The sequence below is a fragment of the Falco naumanni genome, chromosome 8, assembly GCF_017639655.2.
Source record: "Falco naumanni isolate bFalNau1 chromosome 8, bFalNau1.pat, whole genome shotgun sequence".
Taxonomy (NCBI): Eukaryota; Metazoa; Chordata; class Aves; order Falconiformes; family Falconidae; genus Falco; species Falco naumanni.
The window spans coordinates 38339671-38362452 of NC_054061.1; the positions used below are offsets into that span (position 1 = coordinate 38339671).

The 22782-nt window shown below is 37.4% G+C and overlaps 1 protein-coding gene across 1 annotated transcript in view; it reads left to right on the forward strand.

The window, feature by feature from the left end:
- Positions 1–22782, forward strand: part of XRCC5 (X-ray repair cross complementing 5) — a 53863-nt gene that overhangs the window by 12905 nt on the left and 18176 nt on the right. The window contains exons 7-15 of the mRNA XM_040605206.1: positions 1020–1134; positions 3197–3335; positions 5365–5477; positions 8837–8899; positions 9947–10084; positions 11478–11568; positions 12816–12949; positions 17791–17987; positions 22100–22193. Coding sequence (XP_040461140.1) covers positions 1020–1134; positions 3197–3335; positions 5365–5477; positions 8837–8899; positions 9947–10084; positions 11478–11568; positions 12816–12949; positions 17791–17987; positions 22100–22193 — 1084 coding nt within the window. The remainder of the gene's footprint in view (positions 1–1019; positions 1135–3196; positions 3336–5364; positions 5478–8836; positions 8900–9946; positions 10085–11477; positions 11569–12815; positions 12950–17790; positions 17988–22099; positions 22194–22782) is intronic.

Here is a 22782-nt window from a genome sequence, read left to right on the forward strand (position 1 = left end):
GCTTCTGTTAGAATTAACACCCACCACCCCCCGCTTATACTAAGAAACTTCAGAAATAGAATACCAAGTTGAATTCTGTACTAATGTTTTTAGGAGTTGATCTTAATATCTGCCAGACAAGTGCGTTAATCAAGAGAGTTAGATTTTGGGTTTTATCATCATGTGAAAAATGCGAGGTCAGCACTGTTTTATCTTTGCTTTATCATGCAATAAAAAATAATTTTGAGTGCTTTCTCTGCATTGGAATTTTACAACAAAATAGCTGATGCAGTTTGTATTAGCTGAAAGCTGTTCTGGGGTGCAAGTCTATTTGATTTCACAATAATGCATTATAAATTACTTCTACTGTAAAGTTTTGATTTTTGGACTCCATTATATAAAGGTACGCAATTAACACTTTTTAGTATAAAATCATTACAGTTACTTTTTTTTTTTGTTGGTTTGGTTTATGAGCTTGTATATATGCTATTTAAGCTAGGAATACTCAAAGTAACTTGTTTCACTCTAACAGAATGCCCTGAAAATAATGAGTTCATTAGTACTGTATTAAAGTGTCAAAATTAATTACCACACAAACAAAAAATCCTGTTAATTGAAACTGGATTCTTCATTTCTTCACCTCCACTACATAAAACATTTTACCACTTAGATAGTCTTTTCTAATTTGGGTTGTTCCACTAACTACATGCCCTAATTGGGTGAGCACAGATAAATGTAAAATGCTTAATAAGCAATTGTGTAGTTTCATCACAAGGCATACCGTCTTTAAGTCCTAATGTCACACCATCTTAAAGGCTCAAGATGGGAATAATCTACTGTATCACTTCTTTTTTTTCATTCTCTTTTTCTGACAATAGTTAACGACAAGATTATTCATACAGTTTATTTTCTAATGCTTTATGCAGTCTAAACTGAAACAATTGGAGTCCTGCATCTCCTTGAAAAGAGAGTGTATTGTCTGTAATATTTTATTACAGTTCATCAGAGTTCATTTCTGTTCTCCTGATTCCTTCACTTAGTGAGAGCCTGGAGCGTCTTTCAATGTTTAAGAAAATGGAAAGAAGACCTATGGCTTGGCCTTGCCAGCTCACTATTGGTTCTAATTTGTCTATAAGGATTGTGGCCTACAAATCAGTAAGTTCATAAAATCGTATGCTTTAGTGGATTTTGGCAGCAAGTTAGGTGCAGCTGCATGTTTTTTCCTTAAAGCTAAGAAAATAAAAGATAAAACAACATCCAAAATAATTATGGTAGGGATTTTATGTGTGTAGAAGCCATACATCTAGAACTGTGGTTCCCACAGCAACTCTAGCTTCACCGTATTGAACACATATGTTACAGAAGTAAAATTCACGATGTACAGAAATAGAAGTAATTGCTATTTACGTTTTGACACTTAATGGTATTGAAGTTGAAGAACCTGATTAAGGATGCTGTGATTGTGTGCAGCTTTCCATTCTATGTCAGGGATGTGTCTGCAGCACAATGAGACTTAGATATATTTCTTAAGCCCTAGGCATGAGAGGAGTTATGCACATGTGTATGTAAAATGGTGGGTGTAAATGTTTTACCAGCTATTGTTTCAAATCACATCTATTGTTATTTTGGACTTGGAAAAAAAACACCTCCTTTTTCAGCTTGTTTGCTTTATACCGTTTGGCAGAGCTTGTGCACAGTGTTTCCTTTACAGTTTATATGGGTCATTCACACAGTGCTAGGAAGAAGTAAGTGTATTTAAACACAGAAAATATGCAAAATGCCAGTTATTGAATAATTAATAGGTAACTATATAGTGTGGCAGCACTGATGGATCTGGTGAGATGGAGATTAACTGGTTTGTTATTTGAACCCAAGACTAAGAGCCTGACCAATATTGCAAGGTTTCAGGAAGATGCATTATGAAGTTGAAATATATCTCATTTCTGAGATATAGGCATACTAGCTTTGAAACAGGTCTCTGCTGCCAGCTTTCTATTTATACGTATAATTTTTTTTAATTAGGATACTGTGCCAGACCTGTACAATTATGCAGTAAGAGTCCTCTCCCAAAGGTGTTTACACACAAGATAAGTTAAGCTTGGGAGACTAAGCAACATGAACCAAGTGACTAGCCCAAGGTCGTATAGCAGTTGGATCAGAGCTAGGGATTAGACTTGTGATATCTACTGACATAATCTGTTCTGTCTTTTCTGTTTTCTGCCCATTCTCACTCACTAAGTATACCATCAATTTCACTTAAGTAGAGAGAAAATAAACCATTTTTCTTTCCCTGTAGTTGGGGAACATTCACTCATTGCAGATGTTTGTTCATTTTTTCCCCTCCCAGTCTTGTATTGCAACTGGGATCTTTTCTTGCCTTTTGGAGAAGCTGCAGTAAAGAGCTTATGTTTATCCTGTAGTGTAGTAAGGCTGATGCAAAACTTGGGCATACAAACTGAATGAGCTTTGAGTGTCCCTGTATCTTTAATGTATATCTTAATGTGTGGAGTGGCTGGAAGACAACGGACATATTATGAGCAATCCAGACCAAGTAACTGTTGCAATAGCAGGCCGAAGCTGTAACAAGCTGCAGGTGTGAAGGACCTATGCAAGGCCAAGGGAGGCAAAGAAACTCTGTATTCATAGAGAGATAAGAGAGTTGGACAGAACAATGAGAAAAAACATCTCATCGATGATGAGCAGCGTGTGGGCGCCACACCAGAACCAATCAAATGGAGTGTGATGCCACATGAACAACAGCTAAGTGGCATAAAAGACACACAATTCGGGGAAAAAAGTGACATGTAACCGCATCGGTGTGATGGTCATTACTTGGCCAGCTTCCCGTGGGACCCTCTTCATTAATGCTTTGTCAAAAGCTTTTATGTAGATAGAGGAAGAGAAATACATAGCAAGGAAGTTACGTGTTATCATGTGACTGAAAGACTTCCACAAATGACTTAGCCCATGACTTTAATGAATAACCAAGACAAGTATGTAGTTAATATGATATAGGTCAGGTGTTAGGTCTCAGACAGATGGAACTGTGCTGAAAGCACTGTAGTAGCAGTTAGAGATGCATATTTGGGGCTGTCATTTGTCCCTTATCATCAAAGTAATGCAGCACTTGGTCTAAGAATTTTTTGCATGTTCTGGTAGGCGCTCCGGATCCCACTGAAATGTTAAACATTCCTTTTCTTTGAATTCTGATATAAAGGTCACAGAAGAGAAGGTGAAAAAAATTTGGACAGTTGTGGATGCTAAAACCCTCAGAAAAGATGATGTGCAAAAAGAAACTGTTTACTGCTTGAATGATGATGATGAGACAGAGGTTCAGAAGGAAGATACTATTCAAGGTATGGCTTCTTTATGTGCACCCGGAAGACAAACTGAAGATAATGGCTTGTACTTTTCAATCACCTAAGTGCCTTTTAGCTTTATACCTTGAAGCCTTGCTGTGATCTTAGAATGTAAGCTCTGTAAGCTATGGAACACAGAGACTGTTATGTGAGACTCTTGGTCTTCACGTATTGTAAACATTTTTGCTTTTGCCGGTAATGGGTATAATAATAATACCACCAGGTGGAACTTGGAAGGCACTGCAGCTTCCTAAACTGTGTTCTGTGGAGGGCCATACCTCAGTTCTGTAGTGAGTAGTGCTGCTACCTCTATTCTGTTTTCAAATCTTCAGTTGTACTGACAACATGAATACCTTCATAACACTCTTTTTTTTTTCTAGATAAGCAACTGCTCTAGATATTCTGCAATTGGGAAGATGAAACCATTAAAGGAAGGTTTAGTGTTCAAGAGTCTATTAGCTTTCTGTTTAAATTCCACAGCAGGTTCAGTCTGAAGCAGTGGTATGCAGAATACTTCTTTCATAACCTTCAGCGTCTGAGTGGATTAAATTCCTTGAAAGACTAAAGGCCTCAGAAACAATGAAATAGTGTACTTTTTAAAAATGCAGTTAAGCAAATGTGGGGGTTTTGTGATTATGTAGATATATTTTACTACTACTTTTTTTCTTTGCTGTTTCAGTCCCATGCAAGTAGGGCAGGTGTTTTAAATATAGAAAGGGCAGAACTCTTCAGATAACAGTATAGAATATGCTGTCAAATGAATAAAATTTAAAAATTAAGATAAATACTGTGGTTTTTTATTTAACCTTTTTCAGTTGTAGCAATTGTAGGTGGTTTTGTAGCAGATAAAATTATGTCCCAAAAGCAGTGTGATTTTCTTTTTTTCTTTAAGCAGAAATGATAATTAAAAGCTCGTCATCTGTTTTATAACTTCAAAACTTTTAGTAAAAAAAAATCCACTTTTTGTAGCAAATGTGTTTTGAAGCATTTGAGACCATTCTCTGCTGATGTCCTCACTGCCTAAGTTGGTGAATGATTGTGGAATACTGGTAAAAAGAAGTGATAAACAGTTCAATGTGAACAAAAGAAACCAAAAATTTCTCTTAACAGCGGTCTGATTTTTCTTACAGTTAAAGAGCTGCCGATGCCTCGTGCACTTTAGTGGACCTTTTGGGAAATGTCATAATTAGACAATATTTTGCATTTGAAGCACCCCTACTGAATTTTTTTTTCATTTTGCCTGTGTGTTTGCTTTTCAGTTTCCAGGAAAATATATCTGCATATAGGTTTTTCATCCAGGGATTTAGCTCTGTTACTTCTGCTTTCTTCACACCTGAGGGTATCATCCTTGGTCTGTGACAGTATAATAAAATGATGATGTTGTAGGGAGGATGTTGGAGCTTGGGGTGGGGGAACAAGCAGCTGGAACAGGTGATACCTCTGAGAAACTAACAGCATCCTATTTTGTGGAGATATCCCTGTAATGTAGGGCATGGGAAGTAAACCACAGAAACATGTAGAAAGACCAGTACTGCTCAAAAGAGTGTTTTGGTTTTCCATTGCATGTGAGGATGTATTGCTTCCACTGTTAACACATTTTGTTCTCTGAATCTCTTCTGGTGACATTTCCTGTCTGTGATTTGTGACTATGTTTGAATTTTTTTGTATTACAATTGCAGGGAGTGTTGTAGTCTTTTTGCTGAAATATATTCTGATTTGCTTAAATCTATTCTGCGAGCATAACTTTGTTGGGCAAGATGTTCCATTCCCTTATTTTCTTTCCAGCTGTCTATGAGGGTAGCTGAGTTACATAAAATGATGTACAAGGGATGCAACTGCTGTTCGTGAAGTACCAAATGTGTCTATGGGTGTGTGTGTTTTTTGTTAACAGGGAAAGTAATTTGATGAGCGTACATGGAGTGTAGCTGTGGGGCATGCATGCATTGTTAAAATATTCAGAGTGCTAATTTCAGTGTTAGAATTGTAGGCCCATATGCTTAGCAGATGCTCTTCTCTTGTTCTCCAGGGTTTCGCTATGGGAGTGATATAGTTCCTTTTTCCAAGGAAGATGAAGAGCAAATGAAATACAAAACAGAAGCAAAATGTTTTTCTGTTTTGGGATTCAGCAGATCCTCTCAGGTACAGTGCTGAACTTCTTCCCATTCAGCTTCCTGGGTTGTTCAAGACAGTTGATTTCAGTTTGAGTTCACTAAAGTTGTGGTGTTGTATTGGGTTCCAGTATTGGGAATGGGACATCTGCAGTCAGGTATACAGGGGTGACTTATTTGCTGATTCTAGTACATGAAAACAATATTTAGTCTTGTGAAGGAGAGAAGCTCATAACTGTGGCCAGTGGGCCCTCAAGTGAAGCCAGAGCCACTGAACTCAGATCTCTGCAAAGTGGAGACACAGGTATTGTAGTCTCATTTCATTTCACCTCACAAACTTAATAGTGATGCCAGATGTGCAACAGAAGATGGTCTGTCTTCTGTCCAGGTCATGCAGAAGCCTTTTGGGGCTTTGTCCAGCCACCAGTGTGTTCTTTTTAAACGAAGAAGCTTCTCCCTCAACATTACAGAAACATTAAAGAAAGACTGAAAACTGGCTGCATTCATTCTCATTTCCATAAGGATTAGTTTGAAAACTGTGATTTTTTTCTGCTGTAACAAAACCTAAATGTAGTGAAGATTTCATGGAACTTACATCATTTAAAAACTCTCCATATTTCAATGAGATGCTTGGTGTTTGTGTGCATTTCTATTAACTTTTATTAACTTTGTCGTTTGTTTTACGTGGGAATTGTAAGAAACTTACCTTGAGCCAATACCTTAATAAATGCTATTCAGCACAAGGTGATTTCCTGAGAAAATCCAGGACTTAAACATTAGGAAACCATTAGGCAAAGGCTTAACAAAACCTTTCTTGAAGCAGGGCATTTGAAGAGAAAGTACAGAGATGTGCGTGCCAGTAATTGCTAAAAATGTTAAGCTGCTTCCACTCTTTCTTCTCCAGGATATTGCACAGGGTGACTGAAACTTTACTCTTCTTGGAGTTCACTGCACCCAGTCCCCTTCACCACTCAAAACTGAGAGGAAATTGTAGGGCAGCTCTGCACCTTCTGTTCTGAAAGGTCCCAGCCCTCCTGCTCTTCTCTGAAATATCTCACTGCTTGAACAAAATCTTTGACAAATGCTGAGGAATCATTAACTTTACCAGGAAGGAAAGATGCTAATGAAATAGGAAGTGTCTGTGGGACCTTACTCCCAAATGAGTGTACCTAAACATATTTTTATTTACAGTACAGGTGGCACAGAGACCCCTGCATGTTGCTAGATATAGCCTTAGACTACACAGTGCGGCAGTCCGAAGCATCTTACTAACTGAGGAGCCAGGAAGTTATGTTGATTTATTGAAGTGAGAAGCCAGCCTGAATGGGAGCCGCAACTTGGTTGCTCCTTGAGGACATTCAAAACTTAAAAGTTGTTAAGTAACATGGGAGCTTGTATACTGGAAGTGATTGAGGAAACATATCATGCCTGAGCTTATATGCCCTAAATTGACCAAGGCACAGAGATGCTAGGGACTGCTAAATCCTGGACTAGAAAATGGATCTAACAAGGGAAATGTTATGTCTGAATCCAGTGTTCCAGTGAGACAATTTCTTGCATCTTTTGATGTGTTACTAGCCTACAGCTGAGTCTTACTCTCTTCATTTAATTCTGTAAGATTTATTTCACCATATGCATCATTTTCTTATGCTGGAGGCTGGCCTCCTGTTTCAACTTGAAGTTTGAATTTTATTGAAATGGATGAGAAGAATCATGCTCCTGTAAATGAGCTGTTATTTCACATGGTTATTTTTTTTTCCTACCATTGGTCAGATATATAATACATAGTTAATAATTGTAGGAATAAAGTTAATTGTAGGAATAAAGTTAAATGTAGGAATAATTTGCATAAAATTTATTAAAATCAATAATTATCTTGTGCACTGAAAAAATGTGAATCCAATTTGTTACTACTTTGAGGCATATTTATGATGTGATTCCCTTGTCTGGGGATTTCATAATGAGTAGGAACTACATCTTAAAGTGTGCTCTGGTCCTGTAACTAGGAGTGTGAGTGATTATGCCGAATAGTAGTTGCATAGACATCAGTGGAATAAAATTATTCAAGTGTGATTGCAGGATTAAAATTATACTGTATAGGTAATGATATTGGGAAGTTTTCAACTACAACTCAAATTTTCAAGACCCGTGCTTTCCTTATGTTTTTTCTTTTGAATTTTGTTGTTTGGAATCCTAATACTGACACTATTCAAATGTATGTTTAATATAAAATTATTTCTTTAAAAAACTTTGGAGAAAAAATAATTTATTATTAACTAGAGAAACTGGAACAGCTCCAAATACATAATTAAAGAAGGAATAGAACCACCTTATATTATTTTTCTGAGTTATTCACATCCCTCAGGAAAGAAGATCAGAGACCGCTTAAACTTTGATTTTTAATTTATAAGCAATGCCATATAAATCAAGAAATAATACTTAAAAATATTATGAAGGGACCTTTTTTTTTCTGCAAACAAAAGAAGGTATAGTGATACGTCTAGTTATTTACACTGTACTGAATGTAAAATTGAGCTTTTAAAAGACAGAACACCAAAGAATAATTGCAGGTAGAATAATCTGAGTTGAAGAATTGTGCTGTACTACGTTAAACAGATCTGCTCAGGTGCAAGTTGTCACTGACTTCAACAGCATTATGGTGATTTGCTAAATAACGAAACTCCAGGTGAGTTTGCAGACAGTGTAATTTGAAGAGATTTTTCTTTAACAAAGAAAGGTCATTTTAACCAGTGTCCGTGGTAGTGTGCAGTCTTTGTGACAGGTTTTCCACTATTGCACTGCTTCTCTGGGTGTGTCTCACACAGCCTCTGTAGCTCCAGCTATTCTAGCAGTGCCCCTTGATGAAACTGTAGTTTTTTTAGGGGGTCAGCCATGTTCATGAACAGCATAAACTCTGCTAACAGAAGTGCTTCTTTTCTAGCAGAGCTGTATATACTCCAGGCTGTTGTTGAAGTAGCTTTATTAATTAAGGAAGTGACTTTTTTCAGCTCCCTTCTGACATATTTTTGCTAGGAAAATTATGTGGTGTCAGTTTTGGGTCTTTTATTAACTCCTGTGGTTTTCCATACTGACTTTTGAATTACTGCAGTATTCTTCAAATTGGTAACAGCTCAAAGTACCATAGTCTTTCATTCCTGCCCATCAACAGGAAGGTATGAGAGTACCCTGCTGAATATGAGTGAATATCCATATTCAGTGATAAATGGAGATATGAAACGTATAAAGGGCTTTAACTTCTCTGCACAGTAATTACATTTTATGGCTTCTCACTTGAGTAATGTGTTCAGTTGTGTCAGAATTTAATTGGTCTGGTTGCATCAATGACATTTTCTTTAGATCGGGCTAACTCTTGACCATTTGAATCTGTAGATCCAGAGGCATTACTACATGGGCAACCAGGTTCTGAAGGTCTTTGCAGCAAAAGATGATGAGGTAAGGTGAACTGAAGTTAATGCTGAATGTGTTTTGCTGTGGAACAGAAAATAGTAGCAGTACTTGAGATTGTCCTGTCTTTCCATGTTAACAAAACAAGTATTTTTAATGCAGCTTACAGAAGTCCTGTTCCATTGCCCATTAGGATGAAAAGAAGTTGGATTAGACCCCAAATGAATACCATATCTCATGAATAATGAGAAACTGGTAAACATTATGTTTGTACAAGGGCGTAGGGAACCTGGAATTGGTACTTAAGTCTGTTTGGGGTTGTTTAGCCTGGAGAAGAGGAGACTCGGGGAGGATCTTAGTGCTTTCCACAACTACCTGAAAGGAGGTTGTAGGCAGGGTGAGGGTTGGTCTCTTCTCCCAGATAACAAGAGGGAACGGCCTCAATTGACGCCAGGGGAGGCTTAGATTGAATATTAGGACAAATTTCTTCACTGAAAGGGTGGTTAAGCACTGGAACAGGCTGCCCAGGGAGGTGGCAGAATCACCATCCCTGGAGATGTTTAGAAAATGTGTAGATGCGGTGGTACATAGGGGCATGGTTTAGTGATGGACTTGGGCGTTCTGGGTTAATGTTCAGACTTGATGATCTCAAAGGTCTTTTCCAACCTAAATGATTCTATGATTCTCGTGCAGAGCAATGGTGTGCTCTGTCACTGTGTTATTCAGAACAGACATCGAAATGATTTTAAATGTTACAGGTAAAACCCGCACTGTGGTGCTCTGATGTGTTCCTTTAAGGGGCTGACTTTCCTCCCTTTCTTTCTCGTAATACTTCTGAGAGCTCTTCACACCTAGTGGAAAAGGTGGAATGTGCTGGATCTAAAGTCTGCTTAGCTTTGAATATATCCACTATCGTGATAAAATTTGATCTTTCTTCTTCATTTTTTGAACATGAAAAATGCTTGTGTTAAAGTTACAGCTGAAATGGGAACTAGTCTTGACTAAATCAATGCTATTGAGTTCACTGTGAAAGATGTATTTCAGCAGGCTAATGAGAACTTGCATGACTGTCGACTTTGTTTTTTTGTTTTCCAGAATGCAGCAGTTGCTTTTTCTGCCCTTGTTCATGCATTGAATGAATTGAAAGTGGTAGCTATAGTGCGTTATGCTTATGATAGAAGAAGCAACCCACAAATTGGAGTAGCTTTTCCATATATTAAGGATGCATACGAGGTAATTTTTCACTCTTACCTTTCTGCAGAGAGCATCTGTATTGATGCTTTACAAATATCAATTAATATGTGATCATATTTGAACCGTATGAATTTGAAGTGTTGTGTAATACCAGAAGAAACCAGGGTGACTTTTCAGAGTGATTTTAGGTAATAGTACCAACTCTTAGGACAAGGAGGTAATAAATAATTTTAAGAAAATTCCCTGGAAAAAATACATGGAAAAATAATGCCATATGTTTTTGTTAATATCCTCTATATTACAGATTTAAATAATGCTCATTTTTATTTCAATAACATAATTATAATTTCATTTTGCTATCCTGGAAAACTTTTTTTTTTTTTTTTGGTATCTAGAAACAATGTAATCACATAGTTATGTAATAAGTTACCACTGCTTTCTTGCTGTTATTACCTACCTGTCTGTATGCAATGCAAAGATGCATTCTTTGATTTTCTTAAACTGTGGGTTTGTCTCCAGGTTGCTTGGTAGTGCAAAATTTGAATTTGATCGTTGCATGGCATTTAAAGCATGTCCAACTATGCTGTTGTCATTGGGTTTCCAAGTCAACTGGAACTGAGGGGAGGAGCTCAGAGTGTTTAAAGCTGTTATTTAAATTCATATGGAGGGTTAGGAAGACAGTAGTATGTTTATTTACTTGAAAAGGTTATTTTAAAGAACAGGAGAAAAAAATCAAGTCTGTTTCTAAGGAAAACAGAAACAAGAAAAAGTTCTGTGCGCAGCAGAATCATGTTTGAAATAATCATGTAAAAAATTCTGAGACACCCAGAAGCAACACGGCATGTCAGAATTTTTGCAGCATATGTTTCCACTGATCTTACTTATGAGAGATTATTGAAAGAGCTAAATATGTATAGATGGCTAAGCAATGACGAAGGTGGGGGCGGACGTAACAATCTTCAGACTTTTGAAGGGTATAAATATAAAGCATGGAAAGGAATTCTTTAGGTCGGTATGAACTGGAGGAGGTATTTGAATAAAGAAAAAATTAGGCTGAGAATGTTAAAAAAACAAAACCAGTTTTTGACTTTGAAACACAGTAAGCTGTGACAAAACCTCGCAAAGCACCAATATATGGGTTATTTAAAGCTCGACTGGTTGAAACTTCGCACAAGAAAAAGGGGTCAGATGACCTGAGAGGTCTTTATTTTACCAGCAGAAAAGATGAGGAGTGTGGCTATCACTGTTTTATAAAAATTATATTTTATTTCATTTTGCTTAAAACTGTGTTGCTCTGTGAATGTTTTATTTTAAGTATTTCGGTATTAGATCTTTAGATTTTTCTTATGTTTGTGCTGCCCTGACAGACTGTGGGATGCTTTAGCTTTTTTCTTTAGGCTCAGTTGTTTGTTTCTTCTTTTGTCTTGCTCAGTGTCTAATCTATGTGCAGTTACCCTACATGGAAGACTTAAGACAGTACATATTTTCATCCTTGAAAAACAATAAAAAATGCATTCCTACAGGTAAGATAGTTCTTTGCTGGGCAAACGGACAAAGTAACCTACTTGTCTTCCTTTAAGATACTCTAAAAGAATTAGAAGATTTGGATTTCCAAAGAAGATGTAGCTTTGTCATTTTGGCTTAGGAAATAAACCTCAGCCTTTTGGGAATACATTATGTTGATGTCATCTTGAAGTGTAAAGCCTGTATCAAAACTTTGCCAGCCTAGTTGCTGGCTGAAGCAGACTTGAGGTTTGCAGGCAGTCGTTTAAACTGTCCTGTTAAATGACTTGTGCTCTGCTTATGGGACTGTTGGTCTCTCAGAGTCTCTGTGAAGAGATCTGAGATTAGTTCTCTGTATCCTTTGACCTTTGAACTCATTTGTGAGACTAAATGGCCAAGCCTTGTAGGAACCACAGTATGTGGTTAGCTAGCTAGAATTAGAAGAGAAGCATCAGTTCTGTTTGTACAAAGCTGGTCCTGTAGCCGGTTGCAGAATAGCCTGTTAATAGAATGTACAAAGGCAAAACCTGTGTTTTCTGTGGTGTGTTGTTTTTTAAAGCATGCACTTGGTGTCCAGATTCAGATGGAGGGTGTCTTTGGAGAGCCACAGAACATGGAGCCATACAAAGCCTGACTCGCTGTTCTGAGAATTTTGCACAGCAGTGAGCGTAAATGGATGTAGTTTAAAATCCACTTCTTGAACTTGTTATGAGATCCGTTGACTGGGCATCTGCATTTCAGGGTTTATAAAGCATTGATGGGCTGTTTCTGAAACAGTTTGTTTCCTTGCCTGTAACCAGTGGTTTGAGAACAAATCTAAAACTTGTCTCACAAAAGCAGTAGTTGACTATTGTGAACTGTGTTAATTTGCGATCATAACTTTTGAAATTTATATTATGCCAGTTTTTCAAACCAACTGTTGTTCTTATTTTCTAAGTGGCCTATAAACCTTCTGTTGCAAATAAATACATCTTGAAAAAGAAGAAAAATAGAAGCAGAAATACAGCAATAATTGAGGTCTGGGGGGGGAAAAAAGAAGGCTTTATGACTTTACATTGTAGTCCTTAAATAAAGCAGGGCATTTATTATTGTGTCCGTTATCCATATTCTTTATTGGCATGTCTGTATCTGCAGTGCGTTCTGTGGCATGTAATGACTTGGTCAGAATCTTGCATTGCAAAGTGAGTCTTCATTTATGAATTGTTGCAAGAAATGCATCCATCTGCAAGTGTATTTAGTTTTTCTTTGTATGTCGTTACTGCTTTAGCGGATCAGTTATCTGCTGTTGACTCTTTGATTGATTCTATGAATTTGGTTTGTGAAGATGATGATGGAGAAACTTTTGAGGACCTCTTTAAGCCCAGCAAAATCCCAAACCCTCATTTTCAGAGGTTGTATCAGGTGAGATGAACTATATGGCATTTTTTAAAAACTTCTTTTGTTAAGACTTCGCCTTTCTGTCTTTGATTCACACTGGAAAGATCTGCATTGTGAAGATGAGAATATAAATTCTTTTGCATTTAAATATGGAGTAGCCAGTGATTTCTATGTTGTCCTTAACATAGGTTTTATTCTTAAAATTTCCAGTCTCCAAGAAACAATGGAAATCATACCTGTGCTGAGGTGTCTGCAAAAGCATCAGTGATATTCACAGGCACCTAGACTAGACAAGTTAAAACTTGCTTGGGTATCTCAACGCTGTATTGCAGTGATCATGGTGTGGACATAGACTTGTTCTTCAGCTTCTGGGCAAAGAGAGAAATTGACTGAAGATCAGGGATCTGTTTAGCTTCTCATTTTGTGTCCCATCAAATCCTGGACAGTGTCACTTTTTTGTGCATTGTTGCATCTAGCAGTGGTTCCAAAACAGATCAGTTAGAGGTGAACTTGATTAGTAGTAAATGATTACCATTTCTGACATTTAAAATACTCCATTTGGGTGCCTGAGCCGATGCATTTTTTGGGCAAGCGGAACAGTTCACACTTTTTGCAGTTATTGTATGAAGTGATTTACATTCATGTCATGAAGATTTTCACTGCAACTGTGAGGATGAGAGACTTAATTACACATTGGAATTCAAGTGTTCAAAAAAATGACACAGCAAATTCAAAAATAAGGAAAATGACGTTGCAATTTATGCAGCTGCAGAATTGTGTTGTATAGAGAACCATTGGGATAATATTGAGTGCATGACCTCACTCTGAAAAATGACCAAAAATGGTATTACAGTAACCATGTTCATTGTATCTCAGCAATTCCAAATGATTTTTTTTCAGTTTACATGTAGGAAGAAATGCTTTTTTAAATTAAGAAAACATACCCTAGCTTCCAAACCCCATGCCGCCTCAGTATTGTCAAAAGAACCAAAGGATCTGGAGGTTGTATATATGTTTCAGAAACACGTGTAAGCCCACTGTCTTCGATTCCTGCTCTGACACTTTGAAGAACTCGGTGTTCCCTTCAAATTCTGCCAGTCATATTGACAAGACAGGGTGTAACTGAATGCAAGATTTGGTAAATAGAAGGTTATCGCTGGGCACGAGTTTAAAACAGCTTGACATCTGCATGACTTGTACTTGAAGGATTCTAAAACTTGGGTATTACAAAACACATACGGTTTATCTTGTAAATGAAACAGGGGATAGAATTTCTTCTGCTATCTTGCTGGATACAATTTTACATCCTTTTGATTCAGTGGATATCGCTTATCAATGAAACATGTTTCTTTAGGTGTGCCATTTGTCTTCTGAAACAGTATGATGGTGGTGTCCCAGCAGTTGAGTCAAGTGCTGCTAGAAAAGAGTAACTGCTTAACTTGCCATTTTTCTTAGTGGATAATAGGATATTGTAAGGGTGAATGCTACTGGTGGAAAAAGTATTTATTAACTATTTCAATGTACTGGGTAGTATGCAGTTCCTGTCGACAGTGCTTGCTGTTTATAAAGCCCTGGATTACCAGTCCTTTTAGTGCTTTCTTTCGGTCATGCACAGCCCCATTTTTTTGTCTTGGTTACAAAACTGCTGTTAAACTGTGCAAGTTGCAGAAAGATGGTTTTCTCCTTTGCTGCAAACATGTTCAGGGTTCTTAATATTTTGATCTTAGACCAAGTGGCACTACTGGTTTCTTAAAAACTACAAAGAAAAATAACACATAATCTTTTGAATGTAGCCAGTAAATTGATTGGGCTGAACAGGACCTATAAACGGTTTGGAAAAATAACTCTGAAGAAAGGATGATTTCCTCCCTCATTTCCTTGCTCTGTTGCCTCATGAAGATATTTGTAATGGTAAGTGACAAGAGCCAGAATTTAAACAGAAACATCAAGCGAAATTGTGTCTCTGGAAGTAGTGGTAGGCATCAGGAAATGACAGAGTGGGTGGAAAGGAGTTGCTAATGCTTGCTGAAGTGGAAGATGAGGAATGTTGGTTATCCAGAGTTTCAACTTTTATTCCTTGCATCCAGAAAAGCCGAAGTGAATTTCTATAGCTTTTGTGGTGGCAAACTTCCAATGTCATCGTTTAACTTATTCTTCTTAAATACAGGGATTTAAAGCACATAAGACGTTTGGGGAATGCAGTGCGTTTTGTTTGATGGCCAGATAGACAAATTGCTCAACAATGACTGTTCGGTCCTGAGACAGACCTGAGGGGAAGGTTTGTGGGAGTGGTGGCAGGCAGCATTGCATAGTTTGTGGGATCCAGCTGCAGAGTCTGCATCTAAACATGCCATAATGGCTCTTGTTAAACCACCTGTGAGCAACCTTAGAGGTCTGAGCGCATTTATAAGTGGTTGGACTGTATGGTTCTATTTCAAAAAGCAGAGCAGCAAGAGGACAGGAGATCACTCACAGAAGTCTGTAAGGGCTTTCAGCATCAAGTAATCTTATCTTTGGTTGAATATAGTGGATCTGTTGGAAGGTCATTTTGAGATCATCACAAACTAGATGTACACTGAACTCTGAGATGCTTGTGTTGGGGTTCAGTTCGCACAGGTTTAACCACCCAAAAGCTAGCTAACTAGTGTAAGCTGAGTTGTCCAAGGCTATTGTGTAATCCATGAAGGAAGAACCTTAGGTAAGTAACTGATCCTTCTTTTTATGATCTTCAGAGATCATAAGTACCTGATACTTGTGGTTGTGTAGAGTGAGTAGGTGACTGGTATAGATGCTTAAATTTTAGATAGCTGAATCTGTCACCCATATTCTAAGGCTTTAAACACTATCAGGTTCCTGAAAGTTTACAAATTTGCTGAAATATGTTCTTTAAAAATTGTGTTCCTAGATGCTGTGCAGAAGGGAACAAGGCAGGATGATTTCTTGCAGTAAATTCCTGTCTGTTCATGCATTTATGCCATTGCTTATTATGGAATGAATCCTGTGAAAATTCCACTTCATTACATCCATTGACCAGTATCTTAGTATGCCCCCTGTTCCTGAAAGCTGGCTACATCTTGAGTCTGGAAATGTAAAGAAATTAGGAAGAGCAAGGAGGAGCTAGTATGTTGCTGACAACATGCATGAGTAGAACGGTGAGTCTGGAAGCCAGTGGCCGTGTGAGTTGCCTTCTAGCCAGTGAAGGTAGGAGTGGTTCTTGCTAGACACAGAAGGAAGCAGAATCAAAGTTAAAAGGGATTGTTTAGGATTAGAAACTCCAGGTTAAACCTGTTCAATTTGTCTACGTTTAGCACCTGAGTTTTGATGGTCCCTGCCATCTCAGGTTTCAGAGGTAGTCATCTACTCTAAAAAAAACAGGAACAAGTGGAGGCTGTGTCTACTCAGTCTGCTCAGCTCTTGCAACTGCACACATAGAGATTTCAGATGCAAAAGCCTGAAAAACACATTCACAACAGGGGATTTAGTTTTTTTGCTTTGTGAGTTTAATTCAATTCCCTAATGTTGTTTTAATATTGGGTTTTTTGTATCACAAGGGCCATTACTGCAGCTTCCAGCAACATTTTTACTCTCTTTCAAAATAATTATGCCTTAAATCATTACAAGTGTTTCCAAATCAGTAGTCTTCTATGACTGCCTCCTTTTGAAAGTGTGCTCTAATATGGATTGGAGTCTTAATGGCAGCATGAAAGCACATCAGTATTGATGTGTAGCATATGGTCTGGATTTTCTTTATTGGCAGCTTTTCAGCATGAATAGAGGGTTTTGTTTGCTTTGGTTTTGTTTTTTAAATTAATGTCATGTCTGCCAGCCAACAGGGGAGCAAATCTCTGCTGTATTCCTAGTTTACTGAGTAGTTACCTTCACACTTGTGTCTGATTCACCCAGTACAATGGGCTTGGAAAAATTATTCTCCCATGTACCTCACATGTTTTTATGTATGTGTATGCATGCACTGGTATCTGTGTATCTCTATGCACATACACATACATCTCCAACATTTAAGTTGTTTTTAAATGTTTAATTAAGTTTGTTTTTAAAATTCTCGATGGAATTTCCATAGCCTGCCTCATTAACCTCATCTCTGTCCCTCTGCTTGACTCCCTGGCTGTGTGCACTGTCTTTACACTTTGGTGAAAAGCCTTCTCCTCTGTAGCTCCTACCATCTGTTCCAACTTTGATGTACATCTGTCAGGTCCCTTCATTGCCTCGCTCTTTTCAAAGCTGAGTTGCAAACATACGTATATTCTGTGCCTTACCTGTGCACATTTGACTTCTTTCCATTTGCTCTTAAACTGGTAAAATTTTCTCTTGTGTGCATACTGCGTTTTATTGACCAAAAAGAAATATTTTCTTTGAGGGACAATAAACTGACAATAACTGGAATATGTGGTTGGGGTATATATCTTGTTGCCTAATTTTGGAATGTATAGAAATCTCTCCCGTATGACTTATTATAGAACTGCGTTGTAAAGGTAAAGTGAAGTTAAAAAGCAGAATAAATGCAGATGACTTTCATTCCCTGGATTTTCTGAATAATTTTCACAGAACTCATTCCAGTGAGTGTAGGAACACTCATTTGTATTACTATTCTTGTTTAATATATATTCTTTAATATATTTTTATATACATATATATATAAATATATTATTGTTTAATATAATTACTGATATCCTTAGCTGATTGTATCTTTCAATCCACTTGTGAGCTGGAATATTTGTGAGGAATATGAAGGTGGTTTCTTTAATACAGAAGATATTTTACATGTACTGTATGAAGTCAGGCATACAGGCATTATATTAAAAGCACATAAACTAGAAGTTTTTCTTTTCTCAAATTGTTTCTTGCAGTGTTTGCAGCATAAGGCTTTTCACCCCAATGAGCCATTGCCACCAATTGAACAGCGCCTTTTAGAGATGCTGGAGATGCCCTGTGTGGTAAAAGAAAGGTGTCAAGCTCCTCTTGAAAAAGTAAGAGCACTTTTCCCCCTAAAGGAAGTTGTCAAGAAAAAAGAAGAGAAGACTGCTCAGGACATCTTCAAAGACAAGTAAGTTGGAGATGTATTATGGGTTTTTTTAAAACTTACATTTCAAATTGGTTTTGCTGGATGGAGCAGGCTCAACATCTTTTGAACATAAGATCAGCGAGTTACACACTGAAAAAATACTGAAGGGTAGGGAATATTGTGGTACCACAGTATATCTGGGTTATTTTGTGAGTAGTGCTGGTCCTACTGTTAGGGGGCAAGACACACCAGGAACCCGTCCGTAGCTTCCTCATGGCTGTATTTGTTGTCACAGAATCTGTCAGGTTGGAAGGGACCTCAGGAGGTTTCTTTCTGAGCCTGCTGCTCAGAGCAGGGTCATCTGTGAGATCTAAACACATAACTTGGGACTTCATCCAGTCTGGTCTTGAAAGCATCCAGGCATGGAGACTGCACATCCTCTCTGAGCAACCTGTTGCATCACCTACTGTCTCCTGGTCAAACAGTTAGTCCTACTGGTGGTTACAAAGTGGTTCAAATACGCGTAACAGAGGGTCTAATTTAGTTTAGAATAAATGCTGCAGAGCTTTAAATTAGCTGTAAAGATGAGTCTTCCTTCTCAGCGTGCTCTATTTAGATGGTTCTGTAGCTTTCATTTTTGAATACCGAATAAAAAGAAAAGCAGCTTCATTATTATGTGCTGTGCAATAAATGTGAATGTACTGAAAAATCAAACTGTTAGGGACTCTTCCTGGAGCATCTGTTGTCAGAACAGTTTTTAAGATAATTGTTTAGCGTTTTTTTTATTACTTACACTATTTACTTTATTTGTGGTGCAAATATGAAGAATAAATGGTTAATTGCTACTGTATTGGTACTGTCACCCCAGCCAAATCAATCTGTTCAAACAAAATCTGCTTCTTAGACCTTAGTTTATTGAATGCCTGTAATATAACTAGTGAGTCTCCTGGGATGTTGGAGAGTTCTCAGTTATCTCCTCCTCTCTCCCTGTTGTCGTTTTTAGCTCACTCCTTTCAGTGCTAGGAACACTGTCTTTGAGCCTTTCTGAGGCCTTGTGTAGCAGAGCTGTCATACATGCTTTACCTTGGGTTGGCTACAGCCTCCTCGGCATGTTATCTTTGGAAAGACACAACATAGGACTTTTCACATTACTGCTCTGGAATAATGACCACATTTCTGTACCAGACTGGGAAATACTTTCCTTTTCATTTCATTCATTGCTGTGTGTGCCAATCTTGCCTTGGCATAACTGTGACTTCATCCTGATAAAATTCTGTTGTCCTTGCTCTGTGCTCCAGCTTCTCTGTGTGTGTACATACTTAAATACATACATTCATATGGGTATTTAGATAAAAAAAAGGGGGGGACATGATGACACGACCTTGGGTTCAAGCAAGCTAAGGAGAGATCTTAAACAAAAAATGGTCACCCATTACTAAAGGCAATCGATTTGACAAGCAAGAAGGAAAGCTATTTTGTTTAAAAACTGATTTCCTTTAGAGGGGGGATGAAAGCAGCTGTAAAAATAATTGAGATAGAAATTGGTGTAGGGCATTAAAATGATTTAAACACCCCCCCACCCCGCAACCTGTAAGAGAGGCTAAAGGGTACACACTCAGCTATGCAAAGAAGGATGAATAATATGATATTTTTTATATAATTACAAAAAAAAAAAGATGATATGGCTGTAGTAATGAATGAGAATAGTAGTACTGTCATTACTACATCAGAAGTGTTAACTGTATGTTTTTGTTCTGCGTTTGGGGAAAAGCTGAGTGTTGTAATTAGATCATGTGATAAAGTACATCACTCTGCAGCAATGACTAAGGACAATGTTAAACAGCAGATAACGTTCAAGTTATTAAAATGATCAGATCTAGATAATTTGCACCAAAGTGTTTTGAAAAAGTTGGCTAGAAGGTCTCCTGACCATAATTTTTGTTTTCTAAAACTAATTTGTGTCTTATCTCATCATATTGGCCAGATTAATCTCTGCTTAATTTTTAAGGTCTAATGGGATTAAGGCAGCATAAATATAAGCATGATATCTTAATACAGATTTTAATATTCAGCATTTGTTTCACTTTTGCTAAGCTCTGTGTAGTTTAAAACATTCAGCAAAATAGAAAGCATTTTACTTTTTCCTTCTTAGGTTGGCTTTGGAGAGGCTGTTATCTCATCCAGCTTTGCAATATGTGAGAGGCTTCTATATAAATGTAGAAGTGGGTGTTTTAAATTAATCTTGTATTTTATTAATTTTTCTCAAATAGTAGTTGCACATTTTAAAGTTTAAAAACACTGTTAATCAGTGCATTACCAGTAACAGATTCTAAACGTCAGATCCTTGGCTGGTATAAATGGGTACGGATTCATTAGTTTCTGCTGTACTGCACTGATTAATGACAGGTATAGATTTGGTCCTAGACAGTTAAATGCAGCAGCATCATTTATGTTCTCCTCCTTCCTCCAATCCCAAAGCATTTCGAATCAGTAAAATTAATGCAGGAGGGAAAAGATTTCAAGGCATTGCCATTGATTGCAAAACACCTTCTAAAGAAAAAGTACTCTGAAAGAGAACTTGCGTTGTTCTTTGCACCTTTCATCAAACCACATCAATATACAAGAATTGTGGTTCAAGTAGAAGTTCTAAAATCACTGGTGTTAGGTAAGTATCAGTTTCTCCTTTTTACAGATGGGCATATTGGCTGTCCAAAACAATCAAGCAATTTGTTCAAGGTCAGCCAGAAAGTCAGCAGAGTTGAGAATGAAGCAAAGTATCCTATCCTTGTCCTGAGGCATAACCAAAGTCATCATTTCTGCTAGAGTGATAAGTAAGGTTATGCTGGATGACAGGAGTTGCTGAGGAGAAGGGTTTTCATTTCAGTAGTGACAAAATTAAGTAAAGGACAGAGAAGACTAGTGAAACAAAGTGGGTTAGACACAGATTGTAAAGTAGGGAAGGATTGTGCTATAGAAAGGGAAGACTGCACAGGTTCTTTCTAATAGTTCATTGCTTCTGTAATGTGCAATGCAATTTTTAAAACTAGTTCTAGCCTTGTAGAATGCAAAGTGACACCTAGTCCAGGATCTCTGGCTTTGTCCCTACATCATCAAGCAGTTCCTTCATTTCTCTGCAGTAGCAAAAAATTTAAGGAAAAGTTCTTACTTTGTCTTGGGATTCCTTGAACAAAAATACTGCTGTTTAGATCACTGAGTAGCTTTCAGTCATTCTTAATCTGATTTTCTGTGTCAGTAGCCACAGTTCTGTGAAGTGACACAGAATGCACTGATTTTCTTCCCCTTTTGTGATTGCTTGGATTTTTTTCTGTTGCCAAGATGTGCTCTAAAGTTTGGCATATGTTAGATGTTACAATTAAGTTCCTAGTTTGAATGTACACCTTGGTCTATGTACATCTGTAAGAACAAAGCAAGAAAATGGCCTAAACTCGCAATAAGCTTTTTGAAAATAAATCTTTTGAAAGCATTTTGAGATGTAGCTTAAAATGTCCTAAGAGAGTTCTTACATACTTAGTCAGGTTTTGCCTAGTAGGTGTTGACTGCTGTAAGTGGAAGTTTGTAAAGCTTTTGTGTGCTGATGGAGAATGTGGGTCATTGGACTCAAAAGCCCCTGTGTAAACAGGTTTGTAGTAGCTATCCATTCCAAGATGGGAACCAGGAGGTAATTAATTTCTTACCTATGTGTTAAGTTTTCATTACCATTTCATATTTAGAGCGAATCTGGTGAGAATACTAAATGCCATGTAATATACTGTAAAACAGTAAATCGTATGCTGTGAATTATGAAGGTTAAGTCAATACACAGGTTCCAAATAAAGTGACTGCAGGTACGCTGTATTTAGGGAGGTAGAGAAGGTGTGTGTAAGTAAATTCACTCCTGAAATAAACATGAATAATCTTGCACCTTCAACAAGCGGTACCTTTTGCTTTATGTTAAGATAGAGTTTGGTCTCGCTTTCTACCATCTGCTTTGTGCAACCTGTGGGGAAAAATGAGGCAGGTTTCGTGTTAATTTTCAGACAGTTATATAATGAAGTTTTGTCCAGTGTTCAGTGTATATTTCATTAATTTACTGACTCCCTACTTAATAGGCAGGACAGTTTAAGAGTTTATGTTTTTGTCCTTCTCGTTTGCAGCAGTGAAGATGGACCCAACCCTAAGAAACCAAAAATTGAAGATGAGGAAGGTAGCTTTACCATCATAAAACTTGCTGAAGGCAATATCACCTCTGTAAGCATATTTTTACAAATCTGATTATTAAAGGGGGAGATTCATTTATCTAAGTGTATTGTAGTGAATATACATAATTCCTGGTAAATGGAGAGTTCCTAGCTGAAATATGACTTAATACTGTCTCCTTGTAGATTTGAGACCGCTAGAGATTGTAAAGACAACTTTCTCTGCCTGTAGGAGCACGTTAACACAAGCTTCCATCAATCTTGGATATTTTAGGACAGAATTCTCCCCTGGTGTCTAGAACTCCAAAGGGCAAGCCTAAGGATCTGAGAAAAACAGAATCTCAGAATTGGGGTTTAATTGTTGAATTTTGTTCTTGCTCTTTCTTAGCATCTGCAACATAGAAATTGCCTCTGTATACTTAATCGAAGTATTGATGTGATTTAAAGATAGTTCCCTGCATTGGTTGGGGTTCTACATCACAAGTTTGTCTTCATCTTGCTGCTAGGTCTAACTAAATTCCAGATGTTGTGTACATGGGTAGATTAAGCCTGTTTCATAACTGTGTATGTCCCTTCCTTGATCTGATTTTTTTTGTATTATGGGGGGAAAAAAGTGGTTTAATATTGAAATAACTTCACTT